This window comes from Garra rufa, unplaced genomic scaffold, assembly GCF_049309525.1.
Source record: "Garra rufa unplaced genomic scaffold, GarRuf1.0 hap1_unplaced_021, whole genome shotgun sequence".
Lineage (NCBI taxonomy): Eukaryota > Metazoa > Chordata > Actinopteri > Cypriniformes > Cyprinidae > Garra > Garra rufa.
In genome coordinates this window covers 258,951-272,243 of record NW_027394296.1, presented here as the reverse complement: position 1 = coordinate 272,243, position 13,293 = coordinate 258,951, and the positions used below count along the sequence as shown (strand labels likewise).

Below are 13,293 nucleotides of genomic sequence, written 5' to 3'. Positions count from 1 at the left end.
AATTCCTGTGATCAAAGCCAAATTTTCAGCAGTTCACACGATTCTTCAGAAATCATTCTAATATGCTGATTTGCTGTTCAAGAAATGTTTTTTGTCAGTATATAAACCAGTTAAGTGCATTTTTTCAGGATTTTTTGATTAATAGAAAGATCCAAAGATCAGCATTTGTCTGAAATAAAAAGCTTTTGTAACATTATACACTAAATTATGGGAAAGAAATAACATAAATGATTACTTTTATTTAGCAAGGATGCTTTAAATTGATCAAAAGTGAATGATGTTAATATTACAAAAGATTTCTATTTCAAATAACTGCTGTTCTTCTGAGCTTTCTATTCTTCAAACAAACCTGAAAAAATCTACTTGGCTGTTTTCAACATACTAATAACAGTAAATGTTTTTTTAGAGCAGCAAATCAGAATATTAGAAAGATTTCTAGAGGATCATGTGACTGGAGTAATAATGCTAAAAATTAAGCTTTGAAATCACAGGAATAAATTGCATTTTAAAATATATTAAAATATTCAAACAGTTATTTTAAATAGTAAAAATATTTCAAAATTTGTAATGTTTTGCTGTACTTTGGATCAAATAAATGCAGGGTTGGTGAGCAGAAGCGAGAAGAGAAGAACAGTCTTATATTTAAAACTGAATTGAAAATTGAAAAAATAAAAAGTGTTTCCTCTCAATTTCTCCTCTCAGATCATCTCAGCGGCACAGACCCTTGCTTTGCACCCCACTAGCAAGATTGCCAAAGAAAACCTGGATGTGTTTTGCGAGGCCTGGGAGTCCCAGCTGTGCGACATGGCCATCCTACTGAAGGAGATCAACGATGTGTTTGAGGGCCGCAGAGGTGCGTTAATCGAGCCGTTCAGTCATGATATCAATTTTGTAGGCCAACTTTTAGGACTAAAATTTCAAACAGCTCCTTCCAGCCCAAGATGTATGTACATACCGTTCTTACCACAATATTGTAATCTGGATTTTACAGGTGCTTTGAATGCATCACTAGCAGCTGCACAAGATGTATTTGTTCATGCCTATAGGCAGGGCAGTGATAACAGTTTTTAAAGGTCTTTTTCCTCGTGGCCAGATTGCTATCTTTTCCAGCCGCTAAAGATGTGCGGCTTTGACATTTACACTGCATCCACATTCCTCACATAAGGTAATTGAATAGAGGCTGGATAAATCTCTGTAGGCAAGGTTAAGGGCGCATTGCTGCATCCGTGCTGAGATTACAAGTCTGTAAAAGTCGTTTCGCTCATCTGTATTTGGACATAGCGCTCAAGGATGTGTTTGAGCGATGGCAGATCTTCCGACTGAAACTGTGGTTTTCTCACGCCGGAGCATAAAGAGCTTTATGTGGCGACGACATTTGTCAGAGTCTGAAGGAAAGCATCAGTAACATGACAGAAACCCGGTGCCTGTGTAGATGTTTTTGTTCCAGATGAGAGGCTCCCAGTCATCATCAGTGCCAGCCCAGATATTTCCCAAAACAAACTGTCATCCCCCAAGATCCAGCCTTTGTATCTGTTCATCCACATCATTATCCACAGCCATTTTCAGTCTAGACGTGTATTTGAACCAAGTTTTATGTTTTATATTTGGCCCTGGACCACAAAAACAGTCTTAAGTCGCACATGTATATCTGCAGCAATAGCCAACGATGCATTGTATGGGTCAAAATTATAATTTTTTCTTTTTTTATGCCAAAAATCATTAGGATATTAAATAAAGATCATGTTCCATGAAGATATTCTGTACGTTTCCTATCGTAAATATATCAAAACTTAATTTTTGATTAGTAATATGCATTGCTAAGAACTTCATTTGGACAACTTTAAAGGCGATTTTCTCAATATTTTCGATTTTTTTGCACCCTCAGGTTCTAGATTTTCAAATAGTTGTATCTTGACCAAATATTGTCCTATCCTAACAAACCAAACATTGATGGAAAGCATATTTAATCAGTATAAAGCTCAATTTTACCTTTATGATTGCTTTTGTGGTCCAGGGTCACATATGTAGGGTCCTGTAAGTAAATTATTGTAAATGTTTGGTTTTTATACCAAAATATCTTCCTCATTTTAGGTGATAAGAAAACATATCTGTCTCTACCCAGACCAGGGGTGAGTCTCACAAGCAGTTATGATTATTATCAAAAATTTCTCTTACCATACCATGTCCTTCATTATATTTACTGATTCATCTATTTTCTAGAAACACTCTGCCAACCTGAAGACAGTCAAGGCTGCCAAACTTGACGCTGAGGTAAAATTTCTCTTAATAGAGCATTATGTATGAGCAAAAGTTGAAGTAGTGATCATTTTTATTTGTCAGTTTGACAAAGTTTCCATCATGCTCTACTCTTGACCTTATTTGTAATTTTTTTCCAGAAAATGATATAGACATTTGTCATTCCATTGCCAAATGTATATTACAATATTTGCATTTTCAGTCCACGACCAACAGAACCTAATTTTTGAGATAAAACACTGTAATAGCCTGGACTTCACAAAACATTAGCTACGATTAAAGTTACTTAAGATTTAAATAACTAAAACGGACAACTGAGAAGCCTAAGTGATTTGTTTATTTTTATGTATTATGTATTTTTATGTATTAATTTTGTCACAAAAAGATTCATTTGAAAGTCTAAACTTCAAATCATTGCATCTATAACTTTTAGAGTACTTTGAGTTTTACCAAATGATGTAAAGTGTAATTTTAGTATTGTTTATATACTATTATAGTATTTTTTAATATTTTAAATTAGCTTATATGTTTATATAAATTTAAGTATTAAAGGGATAGTTCACCCAAAAATGCGAATTTTGTCATTAATTACTCGCCTTCATGTCATTCTAAACCCGTAAGTAAACCTTTGTTCTTTTTCAGAACACACATTAAGATAATTTTGATAAAATCTGTGAGCTCCATAGACAGCAAGGGTCCTACCATGTTCAAGGCCCAGAAAGGTGGTAAGGACATTGTTAAAATATTCCATGTGACATCAGTGGTTCAACCTTAATTTTATGAAGCTGCGAGAATACTTTTGGTTAGCAAAAACATAAATAACAGCTTTATTCAACAATTCTTCTCCCCTGAGTTACCGTCTTCTGCCATTATTGAAAGTACCATGATGCATATCTTAATTTGTGTTCTGAACATGAACAAAGGTTTAAACGACATGAGGGTGAGTGATTAATGACAGAATAGTAATTTTTGGGTGAACTATCCCTTTAATATTTTTGTGCTTTTGTCATTGTTATTAGTTTTTTTATATTACATTTTATTTTAGTTACTTGGCAAGGGTTTTTAATTTTTTCATCGTTTTTAAAATACTGAAAACAGTTTTTAGTAGTTTTATCTCTTAGTGTGAGAAATGTTTTTAAAGCTTGAAAATGCAATATATATATATATAGTCAAGGCCGAAATGATTAATACCCCTGGCAAATTCTGACTTAAAGTTACTTTTATTCAACCAGCAAGTTTTTTTTTTTTTTTTTTTGATTAGAAATGACACAGGCTTCTCCCAGAAGGTAATAAGACGATGTACAAGAGGCTTCATTCTGGAAAAAAATTATTACTCATCTTTTATTTACATTTGAACAAAAAGTGGCATGTCCAAAATTATTCATACCCTTCTCAATAATCAATAGAAAAGCCTTTATTGGCTATTACAGCAATCAAACGCTTCCTATAATTGCTGACCAGCTTTTTGCATTGTCTCCGCTGGTTTTTTTGCCCATTCATCGTTAGTGATCAGCTCCAACTCTTTCAGGTTGGAGCGTCTCCTTGCCATCACCCTGATCTTTAGCTTCCTCCACAGATTACTAATTGGATTTAAGTCAGGACTCTGGCTGGGCCACTGCAAAACGTTAATGTTTTTGTCTGCTAACCATTTCTTCACCACTTTTGCTGTGTGTTTTGGGTCGTTGTCATGCTGAAATGTCCACCGGTGCCCAAGGCCAAGTTTCTCTGCAGACTGCCTGATGTTGCCTGAATTTTGATGTATTGCTCCTTTTTAATGGTGCGGTTTACTGTGATTAGTTTTCCTGGTCCACCGGCTGAAAAACACCCCCAAAACATTAGGTTCCCACCACCATGTTTGACAGTGGGGATGGTGTTCTTAGGGTTGAAGGCTTCTCCTTTTTTACGCCAAATGAAGCCAACATCATTGTGGCCAAACAGTTCAATTTTTGTTTCATCTGACCATAAAACAGAAGACCAGTAGTCTTCTTCTTTGTCCAGATGAGCATTTGCAAAGGCTAAGCAGGCTTTTGTTGTGCCTTATCTGGAGAAGTGGTGTCCTCCTTGGTCTGCGTCTCTGGAACCCAGTGGTGTGCAGTGTCCGTTGGACTGTCTGCCTTGGAATGTTGCCACCAGCAGAGCCCAAATTCATCAGGATGGCCTTGGTGGTGATCCGTGGCTTCCGACCACGTCCTCTGAGATTTTTCACAGTGCGGAACATCTTGTATTTTTTAAATAATACTTTGCACTGTAACTTCAAAACATTTAGATATGGTCTTATAGCCCTTTCCTGACTTCTGAGCAGCCATAATGTGCAGCCGCAGGTCCTCAGTGAGCTCCTTTGTCTTAGCCATGACTGTCCACAAACCAACAGCAGAGAGCTTCTGTTTTTCACCTGTTGAGCTGATTCAAACAGCTGTTCCCAATGAATCAGGGTAATTAGGATGCTTTAGAACAGCTTGGACTATTTGGAATGGTATAGAACTTTGGATTTTCCCATAGACTGTGACAGTTTGCAAAGGGTATGAATAATTTCGGACATGCCGCTTTTTGTTCAAATGTAAATAAAAGCTAAAAAATATTTTTTTTTTCCACAATGATGCCTCTTGTACATCGTCTTATTATCTTTTGAGAGAAGCCTGTGTCATTTCTGGTCAAAAAAAAAGCTTGCTGGTTGAATAAAAGTAAGTTTAAGTCAGAATTTGCCAGGGGTATGAATAATTCCAGGCTTGAGTGTGTGTGTGTGTGTGTGTGTGTGTGTGTGTGTGTGTGTGTATATATATATATATATATATATATATATATATATGTATGTATGTATGTATGTTTTAGCATTTTAAAATCCTGTAAGCAGTAGAAAATTCTCACTTAACAACCTCTGCAATATACATTTACATTTTTTTATTTAAATTTTTTTAATTAAAATATCCACAAACCACTAGAACAGTGTGAAATATTTTGCTGACTTGTGTACTTATATTATCCCAAATGTTTCTAAGAATGTTTAAATCCAAAGAAATAAACAATTTTAACTAGTAACTAGTTGTCACTGCATTGCCTGACAATGACGTCATACACCCTCTAGTTCCGATTTAATTTTATAGAAAGCATGGTAACACCAAAGACACTTTAATATGTTATACATTTTATTTAGGTGACAAACACACAGAGTAGCTTTGTAACAGAACTTTCAACACTCAAATATATCAAGGATTGCATCATTTTGTTTGAATATGCACCCTCTAGCAATGAAAATTACATACTGGGTCTTAAAATGTTTTTATTTATTTTGTCAGTATTTAGTTTTGCTTGAAAGTATCCTTGTGGCCATGATCTGAAGAGTCTGAAAAGTCATAATCTGAAATGTTCATCTGTTCAGGAGCAAACCACCATCGCCAAGCTTGGGTTGGAACTGTGTCTCCTCACCTCAGATGTGGACTCAGAGGTGGAGCGCTGGGACGAGCAGGACCACGAGATGGTTCGACTGTGTCAGATCATATCCAGCATGGCGTATTCCATGTACCTCTTCACCAGGTAACCCACAGGAAACCTTTTCATAAACTTCATAGTCCGTTTATCAGATGATCAGATTGGTTCGAGTAGTGTTATATTACACAGGAAATTAAGTACAGCATGCTGGAAAGTTTAAGCTTTATGAAAAATGTCTGTTCAGAAATACAAAACCATGTCGTTGTTAATCTGACTTTCTGTCAACCCACACAATCAGTTTTATGGATCTTCTAAGGATGTTTCATTAACTCTCTGCTGTTTTGCCATCTGTGATTAAGGGGGGAAGGCCTACTGAAGACAACTTTGGATCTATTCCACCAAGGCGAGGTATGCCAGCATTCGCTTTCTCTCATAGGTTTTTTAATTGAATCTCTTCGAGGTGCCATTAAGAGCAATGAATCCCTTGGAAAAGATGGATCAATATATTATTAAAAGGGCCAGCTGTCATTTGTCTGTGAGATACTGTGATCCAGAGCAGGATGTGTGCTGTGAATGGGGAGGAAATGCTGATTAGGCAGTGTGTCGTTCTAATAGTAGGGCACACTGGCCTCCAACCAAACACAACCTCTTATCTGACAGAGCAAGCGTACCTGCTTAACGTCACAGCAGAAGAGCACTGCGAAGTTTCTTTAGCATGTCTATATGTACTTTTTTTTTTATGGCCTTTTTTAACGTTACTGCATTGACGTCATGTTGCAATTCTCTTAATTATGAGTTTCCTACTAGTAAACAGTTCACCTCACAATTACAACTTGGAAACTCACAATTTTAAGTAACATAAAGTCTCCTAGTTATCTCACTTGGTCGTTGTGACTTCATGTAAAATATATCATCTTCATGTATATATACTGACTCCAAGATTTTGAATGGTATAGTTTAGAATGTTACAAAAGCTTTTTATTTCAAATAAATGCTGATCTCTGGGTTGTTCTATTTATCAAAGAATCCTGAAAAAAAATACTTAACTGTTTTAAAAGTTTCTTGAACAGCAAATCAGTATATTAAAATGATTTCTGAAGTATCATGTGTGAAGACTGAAGTGATGCAGAAAATTTAGCTTTAGGAGTAAGTTACATTTTACATATATTCAAATAGAAAACATTATTTTATTTGATTATTCTAAATTTAAAATTAAAATTAAAATTTACCAGTTACCGCTCTACTTTGGATCAAATAATTGCAGGCTTGGTGAGCAAAAGAGACTTCTTAAAAAAACATTTAAAATCTTACTGTTCAAAAACTTTTGACTGGTAGTGTATGCTATTTCATACCTTACAAATTTCTGTTTGATTTGCTGTTTTTAATGCCAGTGTTTCTGTTTCAATTGGTTCAAGACTGTGCAAGAGCATATAGAGGTGATTTAATATAGCAATTTAAAAAGTATTTTGCCACAGATTTTTTTTTTTTCAACATTATGAGCATTGCCATAGTAAACCATTTCTGAGGATCTGAACTACTCTATAACATTTACTCCAGTATAGAGTAAGTCTTCACATTATATATTATTTTCCAGGTGTTGTCAGACCAAGGTTTCCAGCTGTGCCACATCCTCCACTCTCTCTCCACACAGGTAACGCACCCGTGTTCCCACCAGACCCTTATGTACCACAGTTTAATTAGGTGCCTGTAAATAAAGGACTGTAATGACTGCCATCCATCTCATTGGGACTACAGAGACGTAGCTATCAGTGTTAGTTAACCCGGCTCCGGCTGGGGCCAACAGGGGCCACTCATCTATAATCACAGAGCCTGACACTTGTGGTGCACTGCACGTTTTGATTAATAATCTCAAACATGCCTGACCCACAATGCATTTCCTCAGCTGCAAGCAGAGCACTGCTAATGCAAATTGCTTACGTCCGTTTATTTATCCATCAGTTCAAATTCAGCAATTACCTCACTTTAGCAAACCTGTAATGCAGTTTTAGGTGAAAGTTTTAATTGGCGCTATTAGATTGTTAAATCTGTCCTTGCCGCAGGAAGTCCTGAAAGGCTTGTAGAAAGAAAAGCAATGCTATATGCATACAAAAACATACACGCTTACAAATTGTAATCTATTACTGATTGTAAATTACATTACATAAATTGTGTCTATGTACTACTTTAAATGTTAAGGCCATGTGTTGTGTCTGTGTTATAGTTGCTGGATGAAGACAGAATTCTTATTCTATCTGAGACAGAGAAGCTGTCAGCCGCATGTCAACAGCTTCAGGTCTGTGCCAAGACTCCGGTTCAGGGCAAGAGCGCCATCTTTCAGAAGGTAATGCAGCATAACAGCTACAGACTCTTCTTTTACATCAGTGAATGGAATAGTAAGACATATGTATATTAGGGATGTAACAATATCAAAATCTCATGATATGATAATATTGCGATATGAAGACCATAATACCATATTTATTGTGATTTGAAAAAAAATTTGGAAACAATTGGAAAAAATGTAAGATTTTGTACATTTCAAAGCTAAATGCTTCTGTCTAATGCACTTTAATAGTTAAAAATGAAGAGTTCCAACCCATGTTCTTAACTAAGAAAACTGAAGTCAGAAAAAAGTCAGTGAATTGACTTGTACCTAAACTACACTGCAGGCAAAAACACTGTTTTTTGAGATTTTGGGCTTTTTGGTGTTCCTGTTTTTTCAGACTAGTTGAAAGAAAACATCCAAAAGACACTGTTAAGTGTTTCTTTTATAGCACTTTATCTATTTGTGTCAATAGATTTCAGTTACAACACATATTTTTAAAGGCTGTTTTCTCAAAATTAGATTTTCTCCTAAACTGAGCCATAAATCTCCACTTCAATATGACTTACTCACACCAAACTGTACATTTTTATTCCTGTCTATATTCTGAAGGTATTTACAGAGGGATTTGTTCATATATAATTTGCTTGATTTTATACATTTTATTCCCCCCAAAATGGTAAAAAAATACATTGTTTTCTGAATTATGGAGTGACAAAATGAGATGCCCAAAATCCCCTCTGTAAAAACTTTTGACTCTAATGTCAAAAAAATTTAACAAGAATTTTGAAAATGACTTTCGCCAGTGTTTAGATTTTTGTACTAGAAATGTATGCAAATTAGCGCATATTTCATTAAATAATGCCTCATTTGCATATTTAAACCTTACATTTTAGAAAACTTGTAATACAAAAAATGTTTGTAATTATCAATGTAATCAATTAATTGGGTAAGTAAGGTGAAAACTATTCGTTTTTTATTTCATTTTTATTTTTACCCTATTCACCTGCAATGTCTCGCCTTAAAAAACAAAAAAGACAAATGAACAGTTGGAAAAATATAACATTTTGTACATTTTAAAGTTAAATTATTCTGTCTAATGCACTTTTAGAGTTAAAAATTAAGAGTTCCAACCCATGTTCTTAACTAAGAAAGCTTAAGTCAGTGAATTGACTTGTACCTAAACTTTGAGGGGAGACACTGCAGGCAAAAATGCAGTTTTTTTCATGCACCTGTCAAAGATTTGGGGCTTTTTGGTGTTTCATAAAGTGTTTTTTCAGACTAGTGGAAAGAAAATACCCAAAAGACACTGTTAAGTGATTCTTTTATAGCACTTTTTTCAGTTACAATACATATTTTTACAGGCTGTTTCTCAAAATTAGTTTTTTTTCCTACACTGAGCCATAAATCTCCACTTCAGTATGACTTACACACACCAAACTTTAAGTTTTTATTCCTGTCTATAAGGTTTTTACAGAGGGATTTGTTCATATAGAATTTGCTTGATTTTATACAACATTTTATTACCCCCCAAAATTGTAAAAAATACACTGTACACAAGGTTTATTTATTTTTTTCATAATTATGGAGTGACAAGATGAGATACCCAAAATTCCCTCTGTAATTTTTTTTGCTCTAATATGTCAAAAAAATTAAACAAGAATTTTGAAACTGACTTCATCCAGTGTATAGATTTATGTACTAGAAATGTATGCAAATTAACGCCTATTTCTTTAAATAATGGCTCATTTGCATATTTAAACCTAACATTTTAGAAAACTTGTAATTACAAAAATGTTTGCAATTATTAATGTAATCAATAAACCAGGTAAGTAAGGTGATAACTATTAGAGTTCACTGCATTCACTGTGAACTGAGCCTTTCTGTGGTGCGGAAAACACCGGATCACGAGCTAATTGCCAGAACTAAGTGCGCGCTTTGCTTTGAAATGAAGAGACTAAGCCATATTGTGCTTTCAGTTTTAGTTTGTTTGACAGATACTGCGTCAAAGCATGATGGCCCTAAACATAACTTTAAAGACCTTTTATATTATTAGGGATGTAACGATATTATCAATATCATGATTTTGCGATAGCCAAACTGTTTCGATATTATGGTCACATCACGTGAAAAAAGTGTGGTTTTTACAATATATTTAAACTTCTTATTCAAATTCACTTTAATTCATAGTTTAGAATCTGAGGATTAAAATGATATAGATTAATCTCAATTTAGACGTTTAAAGAGAACAATATAAACTAAAGTTTAAAGTCACAGGTCACTGCCACATGTGATTAGATAATAAATCTGTTTCTCCTGCAAATACACTGACGTTACTCTATTTCCTGACTCCATTTAACCTGATAAAATGGCATGCTGTCCAGGGTCATCCTTCTGTTTTGTTAAAGCAAAGGTCACAGCCAGAGGCAGGTTCAAATAGGTTTATAGAGGCTGTGTTCGTGTCGTGCTGTGGAGGCAAGAAAACGATCTCCGGAAAAACAAGCTGAATCAGAATCACCCAGCATGTCTTCAGGAGCCCTCGCGCGGTTTCCAAGCATATTATTTCGCAAAAACCAATTATATGTGAACCGGTCTGTTCCACAAATCACCTGTCAGAAATGTATAGATTGTTGTCGCTGCAAAATGATAGCTTGACTGAAATGTGGGCCCAAACAAGCAGCCATGGTGTACTTGTTAGTAAAACTGTATTTTTGGTAGTTTGGTCAGCTAATGATCCATCTGTTTTTCTCGTCTCGTTCAGGTCGACTCATCCATACAGAATACCAAAGGCATCTTGACAGTGGTGGTCTATTTACTGCCCGTCTGTAATAAGCTCAACAGAAAGGTGTGTAGCAAAATGAAGATCTAGATTAACTTTTTAATTTTATCCATATGTAGGTTGATGATATATATTTGTGTTTGCTCTCTTTATATATTTAGATTCCATATTTTTACTTAGTCTTTACAAATTTCATAACTGGTTATTCAGTGTGTAGTGGCGGGTTAGAACAAAAACTGGTTAGGAATTAAAACGGTAACACTTAAGGTTCATTAGTTAACATGAACTAAGAATGAACAATACTTCTACAGCATTTATTCATCTTAGTTAATGTTAATTTTAGCATTTACTAATGCATTATTAAAATCACAAGTTATGTTTGTTAACATTTAGTTATTGCACTGTGAACTAACATGAACAAACAATAAACGACTGTACTTTTATTAACTAACATTAACAAAGATTAATAAATCGTGTAATGTATTGTTTGTTTATTTATGTTAGTTAATACATTACCTAATGTTAACAAATGACACCTTATTGTAAAGTGTTACCCTTAAACCATAAAAAACTTTAGTTACTTGAAATAAAATAACATATAAAAAAATAAACTTGATTAATTTCAGCTAGTTGTCACATTTCCTGTTTTCATTTAATTTAACTTGATATCATAAAACAACTACACTTAAAACTGAAATAAATTAAATACTATAGACAAAAACATACAAAAATACAAAAACACATAACATTTCTAAACTTTATAAAATATCAAAATAAAAATTAATTTAGATAATAAAAAATTAAGTCAAATAAAGTATAATAATAGTATCTTCATGCTTACAAAACACATAACAGAATCCCTAAACTTCTAACCAAATTGAAAAAACAAACAAAAAAAAACTAATTCAAATATTATAAAAAAGTGAAGTTAAATAAAAATAATACTATTTTCATGCTCACAAAAACACAACAAAATTCCTAAACTTTTAACTAAATAAAAACTAATTCAGATAATAACAAAAAATGAAGTAAAATAAAAAGTATTATAAAAAATAGTATCTTCATGCTAACAAAAACACATAACATTTCTAAACTTGATAAAATATCAAAATAAAAATGAATTTAGATAATAAAAAATTAAGTCAAATAAATTATAATAATAAATAGTATCTTCATGCTTACAAAACACGTAACAAAATCCCTAAACATTTCACTAAATTAAATTGAAAAAATAAAATATTAAAATAAAAACTACTTTAAATATTATAAAAAAGTGAAGTAAAATAAAAATACTATTTTCATGCTCACAAAAACACATTAAAAAAATAAACTTTTAACTAAATAAAAACTAATTCAGATAAAAATAAAAAATGAAGTAAAATAAAGTATTATAAAAAATAGCACAACAAAATTCCTAAACTTGTAACTAAATTAAATAAAAAAAGAAAATAGAAAAATAAAAACAAATTCAAATATGAATAAAAATCTATCTTCATGCTTACAAAAACACATAATTCCTAAACTTCTAGCTAAATAACAACTAATTCAGATAATAATACAAAATGAAATAAAGTAAAATAAAAATAGTGTCTTCCTGCTTAAAAAAATTCAAAGCATCCTAAACGTTTACCCAAATTACATTTAAAAAAGAAACTAAAAATAAAAACAAATTCAAATATGAATAAAAATCTATCTTCATGCTTACAAAAACACATAATTCCTAAACTTCTAGCTAAATAACAACTAATTCAGATAATAATACAAAATGAAATAAAGTAAAATAAAAATAATTAGATAGTCTTCATGCTTAAAAAAATTCAAAGCATCCTAAACTTTTAACCAAATTACATTTAAAAAAGAAACATATTAAAATTAAAAATGAATTCAAATATGAATAAAAGATTAAGTAAAATAAGTAAAATAAAAATAATAGTATTTTATCATTGTTACAGATGCACAGATTCTAGCTGATTAATTAGTGATATATTTTGCATCTTGACTTATTGTTCTGGTGTGATTTATGTTCTGTTCCATGAATAAAAAAATTAATATGATCAAACTCTAGAGCATGTTTGTATTAAACTGTGTCTTTTACCTTTAATTTCAGTGTAAATCAGAACGCAGCTGTGTGGCTTCACCTCAGCACTGGAGGGAGAAGCAGCTGAGCACAACCGTGAGCGAGGAAACTCTGAATGGCAAAGGCTCCAACGGCTTTGGGGTCAAATCCTTGGAGCAGCACATGGCCAATCTAACATTCCTGGAGAGCAAATAGCTCTGAAAACCAAAGGCGCTTCTGCCTCTTCTCGCGCACACAGTGCATGGCAATGCACTCGCTCACATCGTGCCATTCTTTGTGCTTCAGCCCATTCGCTTTGTGGTGTACGATAGCGTTAGCATTACCAGCCTCATTCCAGATACCAAAAAAATATTGAAGAAAAATCCCTTCATTGCATGAGTTTAAGTCATTATGCGAATCTTTCAAGTGTAATGGCTGGTAAATAAGCTACGG

The 13,293-nt window shown here is 33.3% G+C and overlaps 1 protein-coding gene across 1 annotated transcript; it reads left to right on the top strand.

Annotated features, from left to right (window-relative positions):
- Nucleotides 1-702: 702 nt before the first annotated feature.
- On the top strand, nucleotides 703-13,190 carry LOC141315350 (alpha-catulin-like; the record flags this gene model as incomplete). Its single annotated transcript, XM_073832685.1, has 9 exons — nucleotides 703-853; nucleotides 2,092-2,129; nucleotides 2,221-2,271; nucleotides 5,633-5,787; nucleotides 6,042-6,090; nucleotides 7,277-7,333; nucleotides 7,904-8,023; nucleotides 10,767-10,850; nucleotides 12,892-13,190. Coding segments are annotated over 9 exons (870 nt in total), but the record flags the coding sequence as incomplete, so codon positions are not given.
- Nucleotides 13,191-13,293: the final 103 nt, after the last annotated feature.